The 23,516-nt window shown below is 46.6% G+C and overlaps 1 protein-coding gene across 1 annotated transcript in view; it reads left to right on the top strand.

The window, feature by feature from the left end:
• Positions 1–23,516, top strand: part of SYK (spleen associated tyrosine kinase) — a 99,345-nt gene that overhangs the window by 28,631 nt on the left and 47,198 nt on the right. Inside the window, exons 2-3 of the mRNA XM_052644924.1 lie at positions 15,847–16,275; positions 18,580–18,740. Coding sequence (XP_052500884.1) covers positions 15,874–16,275; positions 18,580–18,740 — 563 coding nt within the window. The 5' untranslated portion in view covers positions 15,847–15,873. The remainder of the gene's footprint in view (positions 1–15,846; positions 16,276–18,579; positions 18,741–23,516) is intronic.

Here is a 23,516-nt window from a genome sequence, read left to right as displayed (position 1 = left end):
TCACACTGGGAAGCGAGAAGAGGTGTAGACAGTAGAGAATCGGGGTCTTCATAGTCCTGGGGATGGAAGCAGGGCCCCTGGAGAAGATTCACCACCCATGAGCCACTTCTGCTTGCTCGTTGTCTGGAGGCAGGGAAGTCCCCTTCCTATTCCATGAGGTCCTCAACAAAATGAACTGCACGTAGAAGATGCCCAACAAACATCCTAAATAAATAAATGATTCATAATTTGAAATTAAATTCACGATGGTGGGCTGGTTGCTTATTTGTAACCGAATGTATTGAGAGTTAATGTTTATGTTAAGTGTTAATGTTTCTGTAGGCATTGTATCTGTGATTTGTGCTAATCGCGTTGAGGGAGTATTGGGTGGATATAGTGAAGTTCTTGAATATCTTTGTGGAGCCTGAAAATCCAGATGTTGGCTGAGATACATCAGTATTTCCTTGATGCATTTTCAGCACCTTCGGGGTTTTGAAGGCAAGGCAGAAGAACTTGGTTTTGAAGGTTTGGATAACATTCTCAAGTATTGGAACATCTCATCTCTTCTAAATATCAGTGTAACATCGTGTTCTCTCCAGCCTCAGACTTACTTTCTGTTTCTTAAATGTGTGTCTCTGTATCTAAGAATCTCTGTGCTTTACCACAAGTGCAGAACAGGGACCATTCCGCAGAAGTTGTGAAGTATGCCGCTGCCTTGGAGACCCGGCCTGAGGCAGTGTGACCAGCCCAGCAGGCCTCAGAGGGCCCGGGGACAGCCCTGCAGGGTGGCTTCCCAGAAGGCCCTGCAAGGTGGTCTCCCATATCGGTCCAGATATGGGGCCAATATGAGGCCAATATGGGGGCCGATATGGGGCCATCTCAGGCTGGGGACTTGGGTTCTGCTTCTCCATGTTACAGCCGCAGGTCTGTTCACCTGTTTTTTTTTTTTAATTGCAGCCAAACCCCATTGCAGAGGGCAGCGCCCAGGGCCCTTTGCTGACTGATGGAGGGCAGTCATCTGCTGGTGTTGTTTGGGATGGTCCCCCTGCGTCTCCCTTTGCCTGGTCATTTCTCATAACTCATCAGCCAGAACCTGACTCGCCCAGGAAGAACTCTTCTCCCGCCCCCCCGGGCCAAGCTCTGTCCTCTTACTTATGAAAATTAATCAAACCTACAGATGCAGTTTTGCCTTTTACCCAAGTCCAAGCACTTAATTTTCTCAGCTTGAAGCTGCAGAGGGAATTCCCAGGCAAATTTTATCGGGGTTGCTTTGCATTGAGGTGCCTGTGTGGCTTTGAGCAAGATATCTTTTTCTGTCTTCCTGATTTTGTTCCCCTCTGTGGTAGGGCTGTGACAGAAATTGTCCCCAGACGGTGTTCCCCCAGAGTAGCACTTACTCTCGCCACTGTCACCTCCGTCCATATTAGAAGGGGAAACTGAGCCTGTGATGAGAAATCAGCCTACCTTTAATGTGCTAAGTGCTGTTGAAACATCCTCCACAGGAAGTAGAAAGGGCTGAACGCTTAGTCAGGGGCAGCACCTGCAGTAGCCATGGTTTGATGGGTCTTAAGAAAAGCCTTGAAGCGCAGGTCAGGGCTGGTGATAACCAGGGCAGATGGGGTTTTTAAAAAAGAACTTGAAAAAGAATAGACACGTGTATATGTATAACTGAATTACTTTGCTGCACACCTGAAACTAATTAATATTGTTCATCAACAATACTAAATATACAATAAAAAATTTTAAAATATGAGGGAAAAAATAAAAAAAATACAAATAAGCAAATGATCATTTTGTAGCTGAAATTTTTAGCATTAAAATATTGGAATTTTTATGGAATCTTTGATTAAGATAAACATTATGATCAATAAAAATATTCCACACTCTAAAAGATAAAATTAATTTTTTTAATTACAAAGACATAAGCTACCTCTTCTAGTTCTACACCAAGTTTAAAAGCACTGAAATGAACACAGATTAGAAAACAAGAATAATACACATAAGTACACAATCTTATGTTGCTGTTGTTTATGCACTAAGTCATATCTCACTCTTGTGATCCCATGGACTGCAACCCACCAGGCTCCTCTGTCCATGTGATTTCCTAGACAAGAATATTGGAATGAGTTGCCATTTCCTACTCCAGGGGATCTTCCTGACCCAGGGATCAAACCTGAGTCTACCGCGTTGCATGCAGACTCTTTACCACTGAGCTACCAGCAAATCCCTTATACCAAGACATCATTGTGTTTCTACCCATGAAGTGGAGGCTCTTCAGGCAAGTAGGAGAGAGTGGAGGAGAGTCACATATAGCCGATCCTCATTATTCATGGATTCCATTTTTACAAATTCACCTTCTTGGTAAAATAGATTTGCAACCCCCGCATCAATACTCCCCTCGCTTGTGTGGTCATTCGTCTACATGCACAGGACAGGGAAGAATGTGAGTCACTCAAGTCGTTCTCAGCTGAGGTTGAATGAAGAGTCACTCTGTCCTCTCATCTCAGCTCATCCTGCAAACAGGTAGCCTTTCCACAGTCTCTTTAGTGCCATGTTTTTTGTATATTTTTGTGTGTTTTTGTTGTTGTTGTTTAAAAGGGCCCCAAGCATAGTGCTGAAGTGCTGTCTGGTGTTTCTAAGGGCAAGAAGGCTATGAAGTGACTTATGGAGAAAACACACACTAGATAAGCTTCTCTCAGGCATAAATTATAGGGTTGTTGGCCATGAGTGAGCTGTTGATGTCAATGATATACATGAAATGAGTTTATTTAAACAGGAACACACAGAAAATGAAATTATATATTGATCTGTTGACAAAAATATCGTGGATCAGAGGCTCGAAAGAACCCAACCCAATTTTTCTCTATGAGCAATAGTTCAGCATTTGAAAATTTATTGTTCACAGCACTTATATAGAACATATATATGCACGCTAAGTTGCTTCAGTCGAGTCTGACTCTTTGCAACTCTATGGACTGTAGCCTGCCAGTCTCCTCTGTCCATGGGATTCTCCAGGCAAAAATACTGGAGTGGGTTGCCATTCCCTTCTCCAGAGGATCTTCCCAACCCAGGGATCAAACTCGTGTCTCATACATTTCCTGCATTGGCAGATGGGTTCTTTACCACTAGCACCAGCATAGAAGATAACTAGTCACAAATAATGACAGCCAACTATGGTTTGTTTCATGCATTGGATGAAAAGAAAATAGAGCCAAGGGTAGCGATATTGACATGATAGAGAGAAGAGGAAAAAGGGAAGGAAAGGATGCTATGAAAGTGGGTGAGTTACAATGTTGTCAGAGACAGTAACTTACTCCGAACTTTGGGCTCTGCCTCTGATCCCAGTTTCCAGGCTTGGATACCAAGGCCTTTGCAGGGCTTGGGGTCAGTGCCTCTGGTGGTCTTCAGTGTGTAGAAGCAGGGAAGAGGAAGACAGACTGGGGTGGCAGTTCCTAGGGGCACTCACTAGGTACATGTACCTCAGTTCCCTCCTTCCTGACCTTAGGAGTTCATCTCTTCCGTCCTCAGTACCTGGAAGTTTTATTCTGACTCTGGCAGAACCTAGCCTCTAGGTACTTCCCTCACTCAGTCCAAGATCTGAGGGCCTTGTTTGCCAACAAGTCATTCAAATATGTATGAAGCAGCTTTGTTCCTCTCATCTGACCTTATTCCACGTGCTGTATTAGTTATCTATTGTTCTATAACAGATTTCCCTCAGCTTAGTAGCTTAAACTAATCATGTGGTACCCCTCACAGTGCCTGTGGGTCAGTCTTGAGGTGGCCTGGCCTGGCTCACGGTCTCCTGTGAGGCTGCAGTCACAAGTACTGCATTGTCTGAAAGCCCATCGGGGCCTGGAGGACCCTCTTCTGAGGTGGCTTTCCTCCTGGCAAGTCCATGCTGGCTGTTGGCTGGAGGTCTCAGTTCCCCAAAGAGCTGCTTGAGCATCCTCATGACTTGGTATCTGGCTTTCCCCAGATTGGGACTTCCCTGGTGGCTCAGATGGGAAAGAATCTGTGTGGGCTCAGTCCCTGGGCCAGGAAGATCCCCTGGAGAAGGGAGTGGCAACCCACTCAAATATTTTTGCCTGGAGAATTCCATGGACAGAGGAGCCTGGCAGGCTCTAGTCCATGGGGTTCTAAAGAGTCGGACACGACTGAGCGACTAATACATTCACTTATTTTTCCCCAGGGTGAGTGATCCAGAGACAGGGGGAAATTGTAAAGGCCGTTATAGACTAGCCTCAGGCATCACACATTATCACTGTGCAGTCAGCCCTCAGTCAGGGTAGGAGGGCTGGAAAGGATCTGTGGAGCCATCGTGGAGACTGGCTACCGTGTACACATTCTAATTCTCCACCAAGCTTTGCAGGGTGGAAGCCCATTTTTAGGGGTGCCTCTGTTCTAGACGGGGCTTCCCTGGTGCCTCAGATGGTAAAGAATCTGCCTGCAATGTGGACGACTCAGGTTTGATCCCTGGGTTGGAAAGATCCCTGGAGAAGGGCAAGCAAACCCACTCTAGTATTCTTGTATGGAGAATTCCATGGACAAAGGATCCTGGTGGGCTACAGTCCATGGGATCACAAAGAGTCAGACACAACTGAGTGACTAACACTTTCTGCTCTAGGCAACAGGAAACAATACAGAAACACACTGATCCTTATGAAGTATCTATTCTAATGGCTTTCGGGATGCAGACAAGGAAAAAATAGAAGGTTTTAAAAGCTGAGGTGGGTGGGCATGCGATCCCACCCACCTCATGCTGAATTCACTCTGATTGTTCTCTGCTAGGGAAAAAAATTCCCTTCCACCTGAGTTGTGGGTTCCAAACAGCTTTTGTAGCTGCTATCCCGGGTGTGAGCAGCTGTACCTAACCTTGCACGCAGGCTGCCCCCAGAAGGGTGACTTTTTCTTTTAACTTTGCTAATCTTATCTGAGACACTGTGTTTATGATGGCAAGCATGGGCTATTCCCCTTAATCTATGAAATTGCTGTATGATAAGCTAGAACTACACAAGTGATATCTTCCAAGCTAAATGCATTGTAAAGGGCAAAGGTTGTGCTGGCAGCCTTGGCCCTGGGATTGGGGAAAATGGACTTTGAGAGGCTAGTTGGAAGGGAAGGTTGTAACATGTCAGAAGTGCAGAACACAGTGCTGCTTAGATGGAACAAAGAAGTCAGGAGGATGCTTGTCGGATTCCAGGGGTTCATCATCTGTCCCAGGAATGTGTTTCTGTAGGCTCAAGGGGGGCTGCTGATGGGGCTCCTTGGGTGAGGCAGCCAGAATCAAAGCCCAGTGATGAAATAGTCTCTATTCTAGAGATAACTCCTCAGAGGGCGTTGAATGCAGGATGAAGCCTTGCCTGATTAGGCAGGATTTAAAGTAGGGAATCATTGTCTGTGGTTCAATTCGAGCTTCCATCATCCTTGTGCGAGAATGTCTGTTGGGGGTGGTGTGTGCACATGCACTCAGATCCACACTCGCAGACACACACTTCTTTCAAGTGCAGGCTGACCATACCTCCCCCTCCACCACCCTACCATGAACCGTTCCTTTTGTTTTTGATTCAGAGCCTCCGTGAGTGAAGTCCCAGTTGCCATGGGCAGCCCCCACACTACCCATCGTGACTGTAGTGAGTTACGGTGACTTTGGTGCTACTGCCACCACTTTCACAGGTACAGAACTGTGGCTCTAATGGGTCTGGGAGTCAGGAACTGGGATGCGATGCCAGCCTGTATGGCGCTCAGGCTCTGCTCCGCACCCCTGGCTCTGCTACCTTCAGAGTCAAGGCACACTTACCTCCACAGGGCTCTTCTCCTTTCCACCTCTCCCTGTCCTGTGCTCAGAATGATGATGGTAATAAATGCGAGAGTGGGGTATTCATTTATCTAATTTATTGGTGAAGATGCTCTAGCAATGGAAAGAACACACAGATTTGTGGGCAGACCTAATAATTAACACAATGACTTCCAGTCAGGGGACATTTGGGGACTGTGTTCAGGGAGCTTTTGGCAGTGTCTGGAGATGGTTTTCATGATTGGGGGATGGGAGGAAGCTGTTGGCATTACTGGTGGAGGCCAGGATTGCTGCTACCTGGCCTATAGTTGATAAGAAGCCCCAGAGCAAGAATGGTCTGGCCCAGTTGTCAAGTGTATGAAGTTGAGAAGCATGGTGCTGATGCAATGAGAGGTGACAGATGGAAATGGGTGATACCAATCAAAAGAGTGTGAGTTGGGCACATGCAGCCTTCTTAATATGTAAATAGAGGGTGGAGGGCGTGCTTTGATCACATGCGATAGGGCAGCTTTTCACTTGTCAGTAGCCCAGTATGGCTACCAGGAGCTGAGGCCAGCCAGGGCCACGTCTATGGGCCACTGACAGCAGCTCCAGAGGGACCTGTGCATTTGTGTGTTTAGATCTCGGTGGTGGTGGCACAAAGCCAGCTACACCTTTTTTTAAATTTTTTTTTTTTTAAGCCAGCTACACCTTAAGAGGGTCTTGGGCAGAATGGAATTGTGTGGATCTTGAAAGAGGCTGGACACATGTTCTCCAAAGTTCTCTCATTCTAGCACTAAGCTGTCCACCTGGGTAGAGTAGCAGCCGCACGGTGAGAGTTCGTATTACTAAAGTAATATGTATTCACTGTGGAAACTCTAAAAAGGAGTGATCAGCACATTTCCATTTATTAGGTATTTTGTGAGCACCTGGGAAGCCCCTAAGTGTTTGGGATGCAGGTGAACTGTTGGGGTTGCAAGTCAATTTGTAGACCTCAGAGCTTACATTATACATGGACCTGCTTGTAGTGAATGGATTTAGGAAATAAACCTTTTCAGGAGATGAAGATAAAGGGGGTCAAGAAGCCACCTTAGACTCGGCCATCAGCATCACCTCTCTGAGGAGGTGACATGAGCTGAGACCACAGGCTTGAGAAGGAGGAAACCAGCCAGTGGTGGGAGGGGGTGGGCGGGTGTGGAGGGGAAAGTGCCATGGCCAGGACAGAAAGATGTGTGGCGTGGCTGAATGTGGTGAGCACAGGCGAGATGGGCAAATGGGCAAGAGGAGGAAGGGGCTTGGGCCAAATCAAGTTGGCTTTGAAGGTCAGGGGAGGAGGGTTTGGGATGTGTCTGAGAGAGGGTGATGCTTCTGCCTGCTGGGGGCATGGTGGGGGTGGACCAGAAGAAGGGTCGGGCGGAAGGGGGAACTAACGAGGTAAGACTTCCATTCACATGAGCGAGAGCTGATGAACATTCCACCCAGGGAATGTCAAGCGGAAGAAAGAGAAGCCATGACTTTGGAATACCTCTTAGAGGAAAACTGATGAGAGCTTCCTGGAGATCAGCTAGTCCAACTTCCTTCAAGAGTCTTTGATGGAGTCCCCAGCCCTTGATGGAGCCCCTTTGGTCTTTGAATGAAGCTCACTGTTTCCCAAGGGGACACATTACTGGGTGGGCTGGACCCATGTGAAGGAAAACATGTTCTTTTTCTTAATTAATTTTTACTGAAGTATAGTTGATTTACAGTGTTGTGTTAGTTTCTACCGTACAGCAGAGTGAATCAACTATATGTATTCATGTATCTCTTCTTTTTTGGATTTCCTCCCTGTTTAGGTGACCACAGGACATTGACTAGAGTTCCCTGAGCTATACAGGAGGCTTTCGTTGCTTATTTGTTTTATACATTGTGGCTGCTGCTGCTGCTGCTAAGTCGCTTCAGTCGTGCCTGACTCTGTGCAACCCCATAGACAGCAGCCCACCAGGCTCCTCTGTCCCTGGGATTCTCCAGGCAAGAATATTGCAGTGGGTTGCCGTTTCCTTCTCCAATGCATGAAAGTGAAAAGTGAAAGTGAAGTCGCTCAGTTGTGTCCAACATTGTGCCATATATATGTTAATCTCAATCCCCTAGTTCATCTTGCCTTCTCTTTTCTCCTTTGTATCCATATTTTTTTATCTGTATCTGTGTCTCTATTTCTGCTTTGAAATAAGATCATCTGCTTTAGCAGATTGGGTTTCCCAGGTGGCTCAGTGGTAAAGAATCTGCCAAAGCAGGAGACGCAGGTTCCATCCCTGGGTTGGGAAGATCCCTGGATGAGGGCACGACAACCCACTCTAGTATTCTTACCTAGAGAATCCCATGGACAGAGGAGCCTGGCAGGGTACGGTTTCAAAAGAGCTGGACATGATTTAGCAACTAAACAGAAGCAACAAGTGAGTGGATTAAACATGCATGATGAGTGAAAGGGAGGGATCCTGAGTCTTTAGGGTCTTGTCCTGAGCAACTGGTTAGAGTTAATGTCATTTCCTCAATGAAGAGGGGCTCAGGGAGATCATACATGAGCAATTGAAAGCCCGTTTTGGGCACCTGAAGGTTGAGTTGCCTTTTAGATTTTCAGTGGAAGCATCAGATAAGCAGCGTTTAGTTCAGAAGCTCAGCCAGGAGAGGTGGATGTGGGATCCATGGCACACGGGGGCCATGTGCAGGGAGAAGATGCAGGTGAAGACCCCACACTGGGCTGCAGAGTAAGCACAGGAAGGAGCCATGGTTGGGGGAGGAGTTGGCCAAGCAGAGGGACTGACCCACTAAAGTGTGGGTGCTGGGCAGCGTCCACTGCTAACGGGAGATCAGGCAGGACAGGGCCCTCAGAATGACCTGGAGTCTGGCCTTGTAAAGATTGATGACACTGGTGAGAGCAGATTCATGGAGCATGGAGTAAAGGCCAGGCAGAGGATGGTAGACAAAAGAGAAGGGGGCAGAGTGGACGCTTTGACAGAAAATACAAAAGAGGCCAGTAAAACCAGCCACAGCCCTTCCTCCATCCCCACCGTCCCCTCAGACCTTCTCTCTCCTTTCCCACTCTCTAGCTGTATATTATTATATGCTTTCATATATACAACCTTTTAAAAGCAAAACTGGATTACTCTGGACACATTATTTTGAAAGCTGCTTTCACTTAATCATAGGGTTACCAAAGCTGAGATCACCATACCGCAGGCCAATAAGTTGAGCACGAGGTGTTGGACAAGGAATAGCAGCTTTATTCAGACCGAGAAGATGGTGGAGTAGTGTCCCCATCTTGCTGGGGTTTGGATGCTAGTTTCTCTTCTAGAGCAAAGCGGGGAGGTGAGAAGATAAAAAGAAGTTGGCGCTAAGTTGTTGCAAATATTTCCTGGTTCCGGTCAGACTCTGCAGGCCATGTGCTAATTTCTTCTTTCCTGTAGTCATTCACAGGTTGACCAGGTCAGGATATTTCCTGTGAGCTAACCAAAGATATTGTAGCTTAATGCTCAGACATGGGAGGTAGGGTTCCCAGAGGTGGGTTATTATCGTACTTTAAGCTGTTGGGCTTCCCTTGTGGCTCAGCTGGTAAAGAATCTGCCTGCAATGAGGGAGACTTGGGTTCAATCCCTAGGTTGGGAAGATCTCCTGGAGAAGGGAATGGCTACCCAGTCAAGTACTCTAGCCTGGAGAATTCCATGGACTGTATAGACCATGGGGTCAAAAAGAGTCAGACACGACTTTTACTTAAGCTTTAGGCAGCATCCTTTTAGAGACTGCTCAAAGCCAAATCAACAGAATACAAAGGTTAAAGAGAAATAGATCCAATATGGAGTCAGACTTGTTCTTCCCATTATAATACCTGGGGCTTCCCTAGTGGCTCAGCAGTAAAGAATCCGCCTGCCAATGCAGGAGACACGGGTTTGATCCCTGGGTTGGGAAGATCCTTGGGGATGGAAATGGCAACTCACTCCAGTACTTTTGCTTGGGAAATCCCATAGACAGAGGAGCCTGGTGGGCTACAATCCATGGGGTCACAAAGAGTCAAACATGACTTAGCAACTGAACAACAACAGCAACATCACAATGCCTATTAGTCAACAAATAGTTTGGCCACCTGCCATATACCAGGAGCTGTTCCAGGCATCAGGACAGGGCAGTGAACAAAATCTTTCTCTTCTCACCTCCCAGAGCTGCCACTCTGGTGGGAGGACCAAGACAAGAATCTGTCTTCAATAGCAAATTACCACATATTGAAAGGTTGTCATCCATGGAGATGTGCTCTGGAGAACTAAGCTGGGAAGAGGAATGGGCTTCCCAGGAATCACAAAACACTATTTCATGTTATAAAACATTTTCTTGGTGTGAAATCCACCTTGAACTTGTGTCATAAAAAGGCCCCAAAGAGCCAGTCACTGGCTGCGGTGTTTTTTGGTTTTGCTTTTAAGTTGAAGTGTAGCTGATTTACAATGTCGTATTAACCTCAGGTATACAGCAAAGTGATTCAGCTATACTTCTATACACATTCTTTTTCATCTTCTTTTTCATTATAGTTTACTACAGGACATTGAATACAGTTCCCTGTTCTATACAATAGGGCCTTGTTGTTTATCCATTCTATATAGAATAGTTTGCATCCGCTAGTCCCAAGCTCCCAATCCAACTCTCCCCAGTGCTGCAAGGTTTTGAGGCTCTCATCTGGCAATAGCATGAAGCCTCACCTTACTCAAGAGCTAGCTATGCAGGTATGCCCCAGCTGAGGTGCTGGGGGTGTTTGGGAGGAGTTGAAGGGCCTGGTCCATGGAGACCAATGGCCTTTTTTGTTTCTCAATTTTTGAACTTTAGAATAAAGTGGTTTCACACATGGCAAAAAATAACTGGGAAAGTTGAAATAGACAAAAAACAGGTAACAAGTTCTAGGCACTGTCGAGAAGAATATTACCCTTGTTGTTATTTAGTCACTCAGTCTTATTTGACTCTTTGTGGTCCCATGGGCTATAACACACCAGGCTCCTCTGTCCATGAAATTTCCCAGGCAAGAAGACTGATGTTGGTTGCCATTTTCTCCTTCAAGGGGATCTTCCTGACCCTGGGGTAGAACCCGTATCTCTTGCATCTTCTGCATTGGAAGACGGATTCTTTACCACTGCACCACCTGGGAAGCCACAGGTGGAATATTATCCTATTACCCTGGAAGGCATATTTTCCTAGTGGGTGTTAAACAGAATTTGAGCTACAGATCTCCCCTGGGGTCCAGGGAAATGGAAGATTCAAGCAGTGCCTGTGAGAGAGTGCAGGCGGAGAGGGGAGCATCGCAGCGGGGAAGGCGCTGTCTGTACCGCTTCAGCAAAGTGAGCGAGAGCTACTGTCTGAGAAGCAGGGCTGAGAACAGCAGGGTGGGGATGCAGCTTCTGGGCACGGTGGCTACAGCAGAGGTGACCACCACCCATCACCACTGCCTGTGTTATGGCGAAGGTGTCAGATGGGTGCTGGTGAGAGCTGTCTGAACAAGGCATAAGAGGAGCATCACAGATGTTGTTCACCCTCCAAATTAAACAGCCCGAGAATCTTCCTTAAGCTGTCCTTGCAACAAACTGTCTCTGCTGTCAAAACCACCACCAAGAGCAATGGCCCAGTGTGTCTTTGTCAGGCCCTGGCGCAGTGTCACCTCCAGCACAGGAAATCACACCATCAGAAAAGGGCTACTCAGCCAGGCACTGCTCACGCCAAGGGCAGCCAGGCTTTGCTCTCCCAGGGAAGCCAGAGAGGTGCCACCTGCTGGGGCTGAGCCTGCCATGCCTCAGGAGCTTCCCACTAGGGGCCTGGAGGATGGGCCCGGCAGGCTGCCTTTCTGCCTGTCTCCTGTCTTGTCACATTCATTCACTTCAGTGTGGGATTCACAGCAGAGGGCCAGCACCGATGTAAATATTAGTGGCAAACTGATGAATTTTAAAAATGATAGTGGTTAAGGGTTTATATAAATTAAAAATATTTATTAACACTTACAATATTGTTTTTGAAGATGTAACGGTTTTCGTTGAGCCTAATGCTGGGTGGCAGCTCTGTAAAAAGTCCCAAGAAGTAGGAACAGCCGAGAGTGAGGGTGCATCTGAGGCAGGTGCGCAAGATGGTGTGTGATACAAGCAGAGGGGGTGTGTGAGCCAGGAAACAGGAGGGGGCAGCCATGGCCTGAGCCTGCTAGGAATGAAGCTGACCAAGAGAGGGATAGGGTGAGCTGTAGGGAACTGTGTGGATATGGAGCAGATGAAGCAGGAATAAGAGGGGAGAGCTTCCAGGGGAAGGGGAGGGCAGCTGTGCAGTTGGGGGTGGCGCCTTAAAGAGCCAGCAGGAAGAGATACAGGAGGCTTCCCAGGTGGCGCTAGTGGTAAAGAAGTGAAGTGAAGTGAAGTTGCTCAGTCGTGTCCAACTCTTTGTGACCCCATGGACTGTAGCCTACCGGGCTCCTCCGTCCATGGTAAAGAACCTGCCTGCCAATGCCGGAAACATAAGAGATGTAGGTTCGATCCCTGGGTCAAGAAGATCCCCTGGAGGAGGGCATGGCAACCCACTCCAGTATTCTTGCCTGGAGAATCCCATGGACAGAGGAGCCTGGAGGGCTACAATCCAGAGGGTCACAAAGAATTGGACATGACGGAAGCAATTTTACATACATGTATAAGGGATACAGAGAAACAGAACACATGCCAAAGCCATTTTAAAAACAAGCCCAAGAAAAAACAAGTATTCCGAAAGAACTGTGGGTTCCTGGCTGGGGCAACGCCTGGGCTTTGGAAGGTAGGCAAGTAGTACATGGGGATCTCAGCCTCAGATGCAGTCAGAGCCAGCTCCGACATCACCCAGATTGTTGGCACTGCAGCGAGGCTGGTCCCTGCTCTTAACAGAGTTCAGGGGATGTGCAGGCACATGGAAGTTGGAAAACTGATGGGCTGCAGGGGACAGGAGTTGGAAAGGCAGCTGGGCTCACAGCACGTGGCAGGTGAGGACCTGAAAGCCCCATTGCAAGAACAGAGCATACCATGAGACAGGAGCGCTAGGGCCATCCCTGTGGAGAGGGGGCTGAACTTGTAACATGCACGGCACACAGGGGTTATTATCCTGAGAAGGAGAAAGAAGCAGAAGAGAAATATCGTTCTGAAAAGACATGTCTCCTCACTGTCTTTCCAGAGAGGACTTTTGGTTAATAGCAGATGTCTTTGCCTTAAGAAAAAATATGAACTGTACTTTTAGGAGAAAACAAAACCTCACTGAGTGATGAATGTTTAGAAACTTCCACAAGGAAAAAGTAATGATAGATAGTCAATTAAGAGAAGTAAGCAAGAAAATTATTTGTACAACCAAATTATAATAAAACCTATGTCTTTTTTTCGGCGCGGGGGGAGGTGCTCACTGAGAAATACTGGTTTGGCAATATTACCTGGAGAAAATTTTTACCTCTACAAGGCAGGTATTATGTTCTGTGATCCTTTTAGGGTAATTCCTATTGAGAAGAAACTGTTTCATGTAATCATGTGTGCGTACAGGTGTTTGTGTATCTGCATCTCTGAATGTGTCGTGTGTGTGTGTGTGTGTGTGTGTGTGTGTGTGTGTGTGTGTAACATGACGGGGTGTTGCTTTGCTCTCTCAGTGTACAGATACAGTCATCTAGATTCTTTTCCATTGATGACAAGCCGCTTTTGGTTTACCCTTTGGTATGCTTTTTAGACTGGTAATTTAGATTCTTCTCATCTACAACCACAACTGATCAAACAATCTTCCTGTCAAATTGTCTTCACATTTCCCTTCTGAAGTGTGTGTCTGTTTAGTGCAAGAGGTAGCTTTTTTGTGACAGATGTCTTTATCAAATGTGGAACCTACACGACGTGTTCAATATCAGCCATGTGTTTGGTACAAGGTGGGTGCCAGGAAGTGGTATGGAGGAGAGCAGGGAGGGGTCTGCATGTTACTGAGGCCTGGGGTTTCGGGAGGATGACACTTTTCATGCCTCAGGGCAACTGCTTGCCTGTCCTACCTCCCAGCCAAAGGTTTGATGTGATATATAAACGTGGCCAGTGCTCAACTCTCTGGGGTCCAACTACAGTATGTGACACAGTAGTCCCTCAGTGTCTATATAAAAGGAGTCCCGTAACATCTTCACAGCAGGTAACTGACCAACATGAGTGGTCTTGACAGCCATCTCCATCTCCAGAGAGCAATGGACTCCTCTGGGTTCTGTCCCTATGTCCCGGTAACCAGACATAGGGACAGAGTGAGAGCTCCTAAGTCTTATTTTGCAGGAGGACTTCTCTTTTTAGTTTGTCGCTTATAATTCTTTGTCTCCAACAACAACAACAAAAAAAAGAGAAACAGAAAGCTTGGTTTGGCCCATTGGTCCAATGCTCTGTTTTTTGGTTCAATATTGAGAGGGTGTGTTTGAAAATCTTTTTTTTTTTTAATTTAAATTTATTTATTTTAATTGGAGGCTAATTACTTTACAATATTGTATTGGTTTTGCCGTACATCAACATGAATCCACCACGGGTGTACACATGTTCCCCATCCTGAACCCCCCTCCCACTATCCTCCCCATACCATCCCTCTGGGTCATCCCAGTGCACCAGCCCTGAGCATCCTGTATCCAGCATCGAACCTGGACTGGTGATTCATTTCATATATAATATTATACATGTTTCAGTGCCATTCTCCCAAATCATCCCACCCTCTCCCTCTCCCTCTCCCACAGAGTCCAAAAGACTGTTCTATACATCTGTGTCTCTTTTGCTGTCTCGCATACAGGGTTATCATTACCATCTTTCTAAATTCCATATATATGTGTTAGTATACTGTATTGGTGTTTTTCTTTCCAGCTTACTTCACTCTATATAATAGGCCCCAGTTTCATCCACCTCATTAGAACTGATTCAAATGTATTCTTTTTAATGGCTGAGTAATATTCCACTGTGTACATGTACCCCAGCTTTCTTATCCATTTGTCTGCTGATGGACATCTAGGTTGCTTCCACGTCCTGGCTATTATAAACAGTGCTGCGATGAACACTTGGGGTACACGTGTCTCTTTCAATTCTGGTTTCCTCAGTGTGTATGCCCAGCAGTGGGATTGCTGGGTCATAAAGCAGTTCTATTTCCAGTTTTTTTTAAGGAATCTCCACACTGTTCTCCATAGTGGCTGTACTAGTTTGCATTCCCACCAACAGTGTAAGAGGGTTCCCTTTTCTCCACACCCTCTCCAGCATTTATCGCTTGTAGACTTTTGGATCACAGCCATTCTGACTGGCGTGAAATGGTACCTCATTGTGGTCTTGATTTGCATTTCTCTGATAATGAGTGATGTTGAGCATCTTTTCATGCGTTTGTTAGCCATCCATATGTCTTCTTTGGAGAAATGCCTATTTAGTTCTTTGGCCCATTTTTTGATTGGGTCGTTTATTTTTCTGGAATTGAGCTGCAGGAGTTACTTGTATATTTTTGAGATTTGTTGTTTGTTAGTTGCTTCATTTGCTATTATTTCCTCTCATTATGAAGGCTGCCTTTTCACCTTGCTTATAGTTTCCTTTGTTGTGCAGAAGCTTTTAAGTTTAATTAGGTCCCATTTGTTTATTTTTGCTTTTATTTCCAATATTCTGGGAGGTGGGTCATAGAGGATCCTGCTGTGATTTATGTCGGAGAGTGTTTTGCCTATGTTCTCCTCTAGGAGTTTTATAGTTTCTGGTCTTACGTTTAGATCTTTAATCCATTTTGAGTTTATTTTTGTGTATGGTGTTAGGAAGTGATCTAGTTTCATTCCTTTACAAGTGGTTGACCAGTTTTCGTAGCACCACTTGTTAAAGAGATTGTCTTTAATCCATTGTATATTCTTGCCTCCTTTGTCAAAGATAAGGCGTCCATAGGTGCGTGGATTGAAATCTAATGGTTATGTGGGCAGAAAGGAAAAGGGCAGATTAGCTCAGGCTCTAGACCTGAGTCCCAGAAGGAAGAGCATCCTGCTGACTGGAGGACTTTCCTCCAGAGCTGGAGGGTGGGTCCTCTAACAATGTCTTGCCATTCGAGTCTTGACCACTGCCTGGTCTTTGTTTTGCCAGGTGGACACTTGAAGGAAAGGCACAGGCATGGGTGACGGCGCCAATCACCTGCCCTTCTTCTTCGGCAACATCACTCGGGAGGAGGCGGAAGACTACCTGGTCCAGGGGGGCATGAGCGATGGGCTCTACCTGCTGCGCCAGAGCCGCAACTACCTGGGTGGCTTCGCCCTGTCAGTGGCACATGACAGAAAGGCACATCACTACACCATCGAGAGGGAGCTGAATGGCACCTATGCCATCACGGGTGGCCGGGCCCATGGCAGTCCAGCCGAGCTCTGCCACTACCACACCCAGGAGCTGGATGGCCTCATCTGCCTCCTCCAGAAGCCCTTCAACCGGCCGCCGGGGGTGCAGCCGAAGACTGGCCCCTTTGAGGACTTGAAGGAGAACCTCATCCGAGAATATGTGAAACAGACATGGAACCTACAGGTGGGTGGTGGGCTGTCCTCTGGCAGGTGTGATGAAGGGTCTTATTGCTCAGAGGGGCCCTGGAATTCCACACAGGCACCCAGTTGCATGAGAGCTATGCAGTGGTGCTTCAGATAAGCAACCTTCTCCTTAGTCATCAACATGGGCCCCCAAATGCCTCACTCCAAGAAGGCAGCCTTTCCTTTTTTGTGGTCATGCTTGAGAGGGTGGGCCCCTTTGTGCCAGCAATGTGGGTTTCTCCACCACAGGAAACCACTGTCACCCAATTCATGCTGGGCCCTTTCAAAGCAGGATCACTGGGCAAATACTTGTATTTATTTACTTAAGAGGATCATACTGAACACACTGATTGGCACTTGATTTTACCCCTTCCTAACATCTCTTCCAGAATTTTCCATGTCAACAAGCACACAGCTGCATCAGCCCCTTACTGGCCCTCTGATAGTCCCTCCTGTGGACCATAATTCATTTTACTAGCACATATTGGTAGACACCTTCATTGTTTATAAACAATGCCCCCTACCATTCTCATAACCTTTTATCAATATCAGCAGGGTAACCCCAAACTGGTTGGATTGAACACAGTGAAGGATTTGGATGTGATGACAGGTTGTCATCCAGAAAGGTCCCAAAGGTTGTGACAACTTACGTTCCCGCCACACTCTCCATAGCACTTGGTATCAGGAGGCACCAGGCTGGTTGACAGTCTTCTGGTCGGACTCACATGTTGAACCATTTCCTTGCACTTTTTGGATGTATGCTTTTATATGTACATGTGGATAACAGTAGAGGCTTTTGGAGGATTCCATCCACTCACTCCTTCACTCCTATGATATGCTCTGTGCTGACTGCGTTCAGTCTTGCAGACCAATATTATGGATTCCGTATTTTTCATTAGTATTTATTGGATATGATTTATACCCGGGGTCCTCCAGGGTCTAATGCCTGATGATCTGAGGTGGAGCTATTGTAGCAATAATAGAAATAAAGCTCACCATAAATGTAATGTGCTTGAATCATCCAGAAACCATCCTCCACGAGGTCAGTGGAAAAATTATGCTCCACGAAACTGGTCCCTGGTGCCAAGACTTAGACCATCCTTTTACTCTTTTAATCAGATTTACTAAGGTATAATTTACACACTATGAAAATTCATCCCTTTTGAGTGTACAGTTCTATCATGTTTTTTTAACAAACAGGTGACATCATGTAGCCCCACCCCCAGCCCCAATCAAGATACACAACAGGTCCATCACCTATCAAGCAACCTCAGGTCACCCCCCACTCCAGCCCCTGGCAACCCCTTACCTGATTTCTGTCCCTATAGTTTTGCCTTGTCCAGAATGTCATGTAAATGGACTCACGCAGCATGTGGCCTTCTCAGACTGGTTCCTTACACCCAGTATAACACATTTGTGAGCCAGTTACGTGTCAGTGGTCCCTTCTTTATTGTGGCTGAGTAGTATTCCACACTCTGTTGCTTTTGCCCTTTGCTAACTCTTGCACCAGTTGCCTCCTTGGTATGTAACTATTACTGCTTTTGTTTTTCGTCCCATCTATGAAGCATGACAAAATGTTCAGGTTCACCTTCCCTTCTACCTCCCCTCCTCTCTTCCTGCTCCTCAGGGGTTGGTTATGTTTTTATTTTCACTTCTTCTGGTTCTTTTTATAACTTTGAATCAGCGACTTGTGTTCTTCATTTACTACTGTAATAGGTATCTATTTCTCTCCCACTAAGTGTGATTAGGAAGTTGATTCACTCAGCTGTCAGCCTCCTTCTCATTCTTGTTTTCCATGTTGTCCTTTCTGCATTGTCAAGATTTATCTCTTTTTTCTGTGACCACATCTGCAGTTACAGGCAGCAGCATATGTAAACACTTAGAGTGAAGCCTTTTAGGGGAAGACAGAAAAAAAAGCATGGCTCTTTGCTCGCACACATCTTAAGTCTTCCAGATTGTCATTAAACGATCAGGGTCTAATATAAAACAATCAGTTCTAGGAGGTGATTGATTGGGAGAGGTCAGGAGGCCCATTCTCTAGACCTCATGGATTATTCCTGATGGTTTCTAAAGCCCAATGTGTCTTTGCAAAGGCCAGCCTCTGTATTCTAAAATCTATTTTGTTAGTCACGCACTTGAAGATACTTTAACATACGAGGTCTATTAACTTTCTTTATTGAATGAACAAACAAACAGATGTGATTTCATTTTACCGTTATCAGGACTTAGGACAGATTGGACCTGCTTCATGTGTCTTTCTTGTCACTTTCACTTATTATGGCTCCATCTCCTTTCCTCGTGACAGGGTCAAGCTCTCGAGCAGGCCATCATCAGCCAGAAACCTCAGCTGGAGAAACTGATCGCCACCACAGCCCATGAAAAAATGCCCTGGTTCCATGGAAAAATCTCTCGGGATGAATCTGAGCAGATTGTCTTGATAGGATCAAAGACAAATGGAAAGTTTTTGTAAGTATTGTGTCTTTTCCCTTCAACCACTAGCACCAGGCCTGCTTGGACAGTTAGGGGTCACTAAGCCCTCCCACCCCTGAACTCCTGGTGACCTCGGAGAGGGACCATGTGCTATCAACTGAGACATGCATGTTGGTTGGCCTCATAGACATCTCAAATTGAAGCCATCTCATGTAACTCAGCATTTGTTTTGCTCAGTCTGGCCTCAAAGTGAACCCTCTTTTTGAGCACTGAGAGACATCATTTAAGAAAGTCTTTTCAGCCACATATTCTGCTTTCAATGACAAACATGGGATGTGTAATAGTATGCATCCACCCATGTTAAAAAACAGTGAAATATGTTTGCTCACGTTTTCCCCCAAATCTCAGCCTTTGCTTCTCTTTTTACTTGGAGAGACATGCCAATGGGGCAGATAGAAAAGAAAATTTTCTGATAGTCACTCATATGAAAGGTTAGCGCAGGAACTTGATCACAAGCAGGTATGTGAACTCTGGCCTCATAATCTCAGAAATGAGGTATGCATCCCAAGCCCTGCTCACTATTATTCTCAATGGTCAGCGCACCTCAATCTTGGAGCTGCTGGAGATGCAGGCCACCTTGGAGCAGGGTTGGTGGTCCAGAGAAGGCAAGGAGCTGTTTCAGACAGGTGTTGACCTCATTCCCCTGAGATGCTGTGACCAAGGGGACGGAGGGATGCTCACCTGTGCTTGTCACTACTCAGTGATCACCCCTGGCCGTGCCGACTGGGTGCCCCATCCTGGCCTTGGACAGTTACATAGCAGTGTTAGCCCTGTAACCAAGAATGTGGAGACACACCCAGTTGGTGTTTTAAATTTTTCCTAGAAATAAAAGTGTTTTCTCTGAGTATCCATCAATTTAAAGAATCTTCCTCAGACTTTACCGTAAAAGTAAATTTAGTTGCTCGGTTGTGTCCAACTCTTTGCAACCCTATGGACTATAGTCCACCAGGCTCCTCCATCCATGAAATTCTCCAGGCAAGAATACTGGAGTGGGTAGCCATTCCCTTCTCCAGGGGATCTTCCCCATCCAGGAATCAAACCCCAATCTCCTGCACTGCAGGCAGATTCTTTACCATCTGAGCCACCAGGGAAGCCCGACTTTACCATAATCCCTTTTATTTAAGAGGTGAGGTGATCTTAAACATAATACTTTTTTTTTAAAAAAAAGTGATCCTAAAAACAAGCATAGAGCAGCCTGAGTGGGCACACAAGGTGACTGGGATGATGCTTAGTGGATGTAATAACAACCACTGGCAGAGATCCTGGAGCAGGAAGATGTTTTCCACTCAGTGTGGCACCTCTTGGCTCATTTCCCATGAGGTTTGGACTTTTACCACCTTCTTAAGACTAATTTCCAACACACATGTTATGCGACTGGACCTATGGCCGCCTGTGGGTGAAGTCAGCCCTAAGTTGTATTATCCAGACAACAAGGCCTCCTGCCTTCTTGCCAGTTCAGAAACCTGCTCTCAGGCTCGCAGGGGAACAGCTGCGCTCAAGGAGGCTGCCTTCTTCCGACCTAGACAAGGGGGTGCTGCAGGGGGCACCCACTGTGGAACAGCCCCACAGCTATGGAGTCCTTCCTACTGAAGCTTCTTGGGCCTCATTCAGGTTTCCCTAAAGAATGTGTCTCCTCCACACTTTCCCATCATTTAAATGAACTTGTCCATCTGTGGACCAGCATTTACCAGTGTCCACAGCTGTGTGTGTTCTTGGGCTTCCCTCCTGGTTCAGATGGTAAAGAATCTGCCTCAAATGCAGGAGACCCAGGTTTGATCCCTGGATCAGGATGATCCACTGGAGGAGGGAATGGCTACCCACTCCAATATTCTTGCCTGGAGAATCCATGGACAGAGGAGCCTGGTGGGCTATAGTCCATGGGGTCACAAAGAGTCAGAGTGACTAACACTTTCAGAGTTGTGTGAGGAGCTAGATGCTGACTCCAACTTGGACTTTGGAGATGGAGATCTCTGCCTTGTGAAGCCCACATCTCACTGGCAGAAGTAGACACTGAACAATTGAACAAGAGCTGCCCAGTGCATTGGAGCATTTAAGGAAGGGACTAGAACTTGCTGTGATTGGCAGTCTGGGATTCTGTTTTATGCTGGGTGATCAGGAGGGGCCTTGCCATGAAGGAGGCATTTGAGCAGAGACCTGAGGGCAGCCAGGAGCCATCCTGATTGAGGGAAAAGCCTGTGTGGGTTCCCAGAGGCAGGAGTGTGCTCAGAGGGTCAGGCCACCATGAGGCCACTGTGGATGGTACAGAGTGTGGGGGGTACGGATGGAGGATAGGAGCCAGGCCATTGTGGGCTCTCCAGTATTAAGACTTTTCTTTGGGCAAATCAGTGCATCTACTTTTGGGAAGATGTTAGGGCAGATACAATTGAAGTTCATGGGGACCCATCTGGCTGGGTATAGAAAGAGCCAGTGCAGAGGAACAAAAGTGAGCAGGCTCACCAGCCACACTTGTGTGCATTTATATACATTTACACCAAAGTGTGATGTCCATTTTTCTGCAGAGATTTCAAGGCCTTCACCTTCTCATGTCTGAGCACAAGAACTGCCTTTAGTGAATGTTGGAAGGAGGAGTGGCATGGGTGCTGGTGGCTGCACCAGCGTGGCTGGGCCCTGTCTCTCCTGTGCAGACGGGCCCTTATTGTTGGGAGCAGCAGTTCATTTGCTTCCTCCTTTCCCAGTGACCCCAGGGAAGAGGCCAATTTCAGCACCAACCCTCTCTTATCCTGATGTTCATAGTTCCTTGTCAAATCTCATCTTGCTGCTTGATTTTATCACTGAGGGCTGATGATCCAGCTCATCATTACTTGCAGTTCTTATGCAGGTCCATTCCCAGCCCTCTGGATATGGTTTGGCTCCAGTCGGCTGCCCATGACCACCATGTGCTTCTTATACCCCCAACAACCTCTTCACACCAGCTCAGAGGTGTTTGTTTCCTGTGCCACCCTGTCTAAGACTTGCCAAGACTGGCAGATCTTACCTGGAACATGCCCACAGTACCTGGAAGATGTTGAGAATGTAGGAGCCTTTCAGATTCAGAAACAGAACTTATCCTCTGTGCTTCCTAATAATGGGCTCCGTGTGGCTCAGACAGTAAAGAATCTGCCTGCAGTGCAGGGATGTGGGTTCAATCCCTGGGTCAGGAAGACCCCCTGGAGAAAGGAATGGCTATCCACTCCAGTATTCTTACCTGGAGAATCCAAGGGACAGAGGAGCCTGGTGGGCTACAGTCCATAGGGTCAAAAAGAGTCAGACATGACTGAGCAACTCATACATACACAGATAACACATGAATAGGTCACACATAATGTTAAGTACTTCATAGTAGGTTAATAAATATAGGTGGATTTCGAGTCATTAATGAACATAGGATGAAAAGCCAAGGGACACCCATGGCTAATGTTGAAGGTTTACGGTTCCCATTTAGGAATATCTTGGAGAATCGAGTGTGAAAATATTAGATTCATTCTGGGATCTCTGGTCTGCGTTGTGGTTCAATGGAGCAGATCCCCAGCCTCCATCTCAGAAAAACAGTCTTCTTGCCACCCACAGAAACCATATCTCAAAATGTCTGAGACCTAAATGAGGTTATAAATCCTCTCTAATGCAGTTTAAAATGCAGAAGGTATGGTCCAAAGACTCTTAACTGTTGAGATGGATTGTGTCTGGGGAATCTGGCCAACTCAGATTGTAGTTTTTCCTCCTCTTTAATTATGGTATGAAGTACCTTTGTGGTGGCAGAACTTCTGAGCCAAGAGCGACCTCACTGCTAATGGTCTAAATCCTTTGATTTTCAATCAAGGACTTAGGTGGAGAAGGCAGTGGCAACCCACTCCAGTACTCTTGCCTGAAAAATCCCATGGACAGAGGAGCCTGGTAGGCTGCAGTCCATGGGGTCGCTAAGAATCAGACACAACTCAGCGACTTCACTTTCACTTTTCACTTTCATGCATTGGAGAAGGAAATGGCAACCCACTCCAATGTTCTTGCCTGGAGAATCCCAGGGATGGGGCTGCCGTCTATGGGGTCTCACAGAGTCAGACACAACTGAAGCGACTTAGCAGCAGCAGCAGCAGCAAGGACTTAGGCACAAGGGACTTGCCCAGGACTGTCAGGCAAGGAGGAGATGAGGGCTGGAATTTAGGGTCGCTGATGTGTTTGGACGGAGAGATTGCTATCGTTCAGTCGCTCAGTCATGTCTGACTCTCTGCAACCCCATGGACTGTAGCACTCCAGGCTTCCCTGACCTTACTATCTCCCAGAGTTTGCTCAAACTCATGTCCATTGAGTCAATGATGCCATCCAACCATCTCATCCTCTGTCACCCCCTTCTCCTCCTGCCTTCAGTCTTTCCCAGAATCAGGATCTTTTCCAGTGAGTTGGCTCTTTGCATCAGGTGGCTAAAGTATTGGAGCTTTAGCATCAGTCCTTCCAATGAATATTCAGGGTTGATTTCCTTTAGGATGGACTGGTTTGATCTCCTTGCTGTCCAAGGGACTCTTAAGAGTCTCCTCTTCTGAACCACAGTTCAAAAGCATCAGTTCTTTGGTACTCAGCCTTCTTTATGGTCCAACTCTTATATCCATACATGACTACTGGAAAAACCATAGCCTGAGAGGAAGCAGCAGAAAAATCCATGTCCAGAGCCTCCCCCCCGGCCCCAAGCCCCACTGCTCTCCCCATGTAGGGCATGGTACCAGGACATGTCACTCAGAATGCCCACTCTCTGCCTTGTCT

Source organism: Budorcas taxicolor, chromosome 8 (genome assembly GCF_023091745.1).
Source record: "Budorcas taxicolor isolate Tak-1 chromosome 8, Takin1.1, whole genome shotgun sequence".
Lineage (NCBI taxonomy): Eukaryota > Metazoa > Chordata > Mammalia > Artiodactyla > Bovidae > Budorcas > Budorcas taxicolor.
The sequence above is the reverse complement of the archived record's forward strand: the minus strand, read 5'-3'. Positions and strand labels throughout refer to the sequence as shown.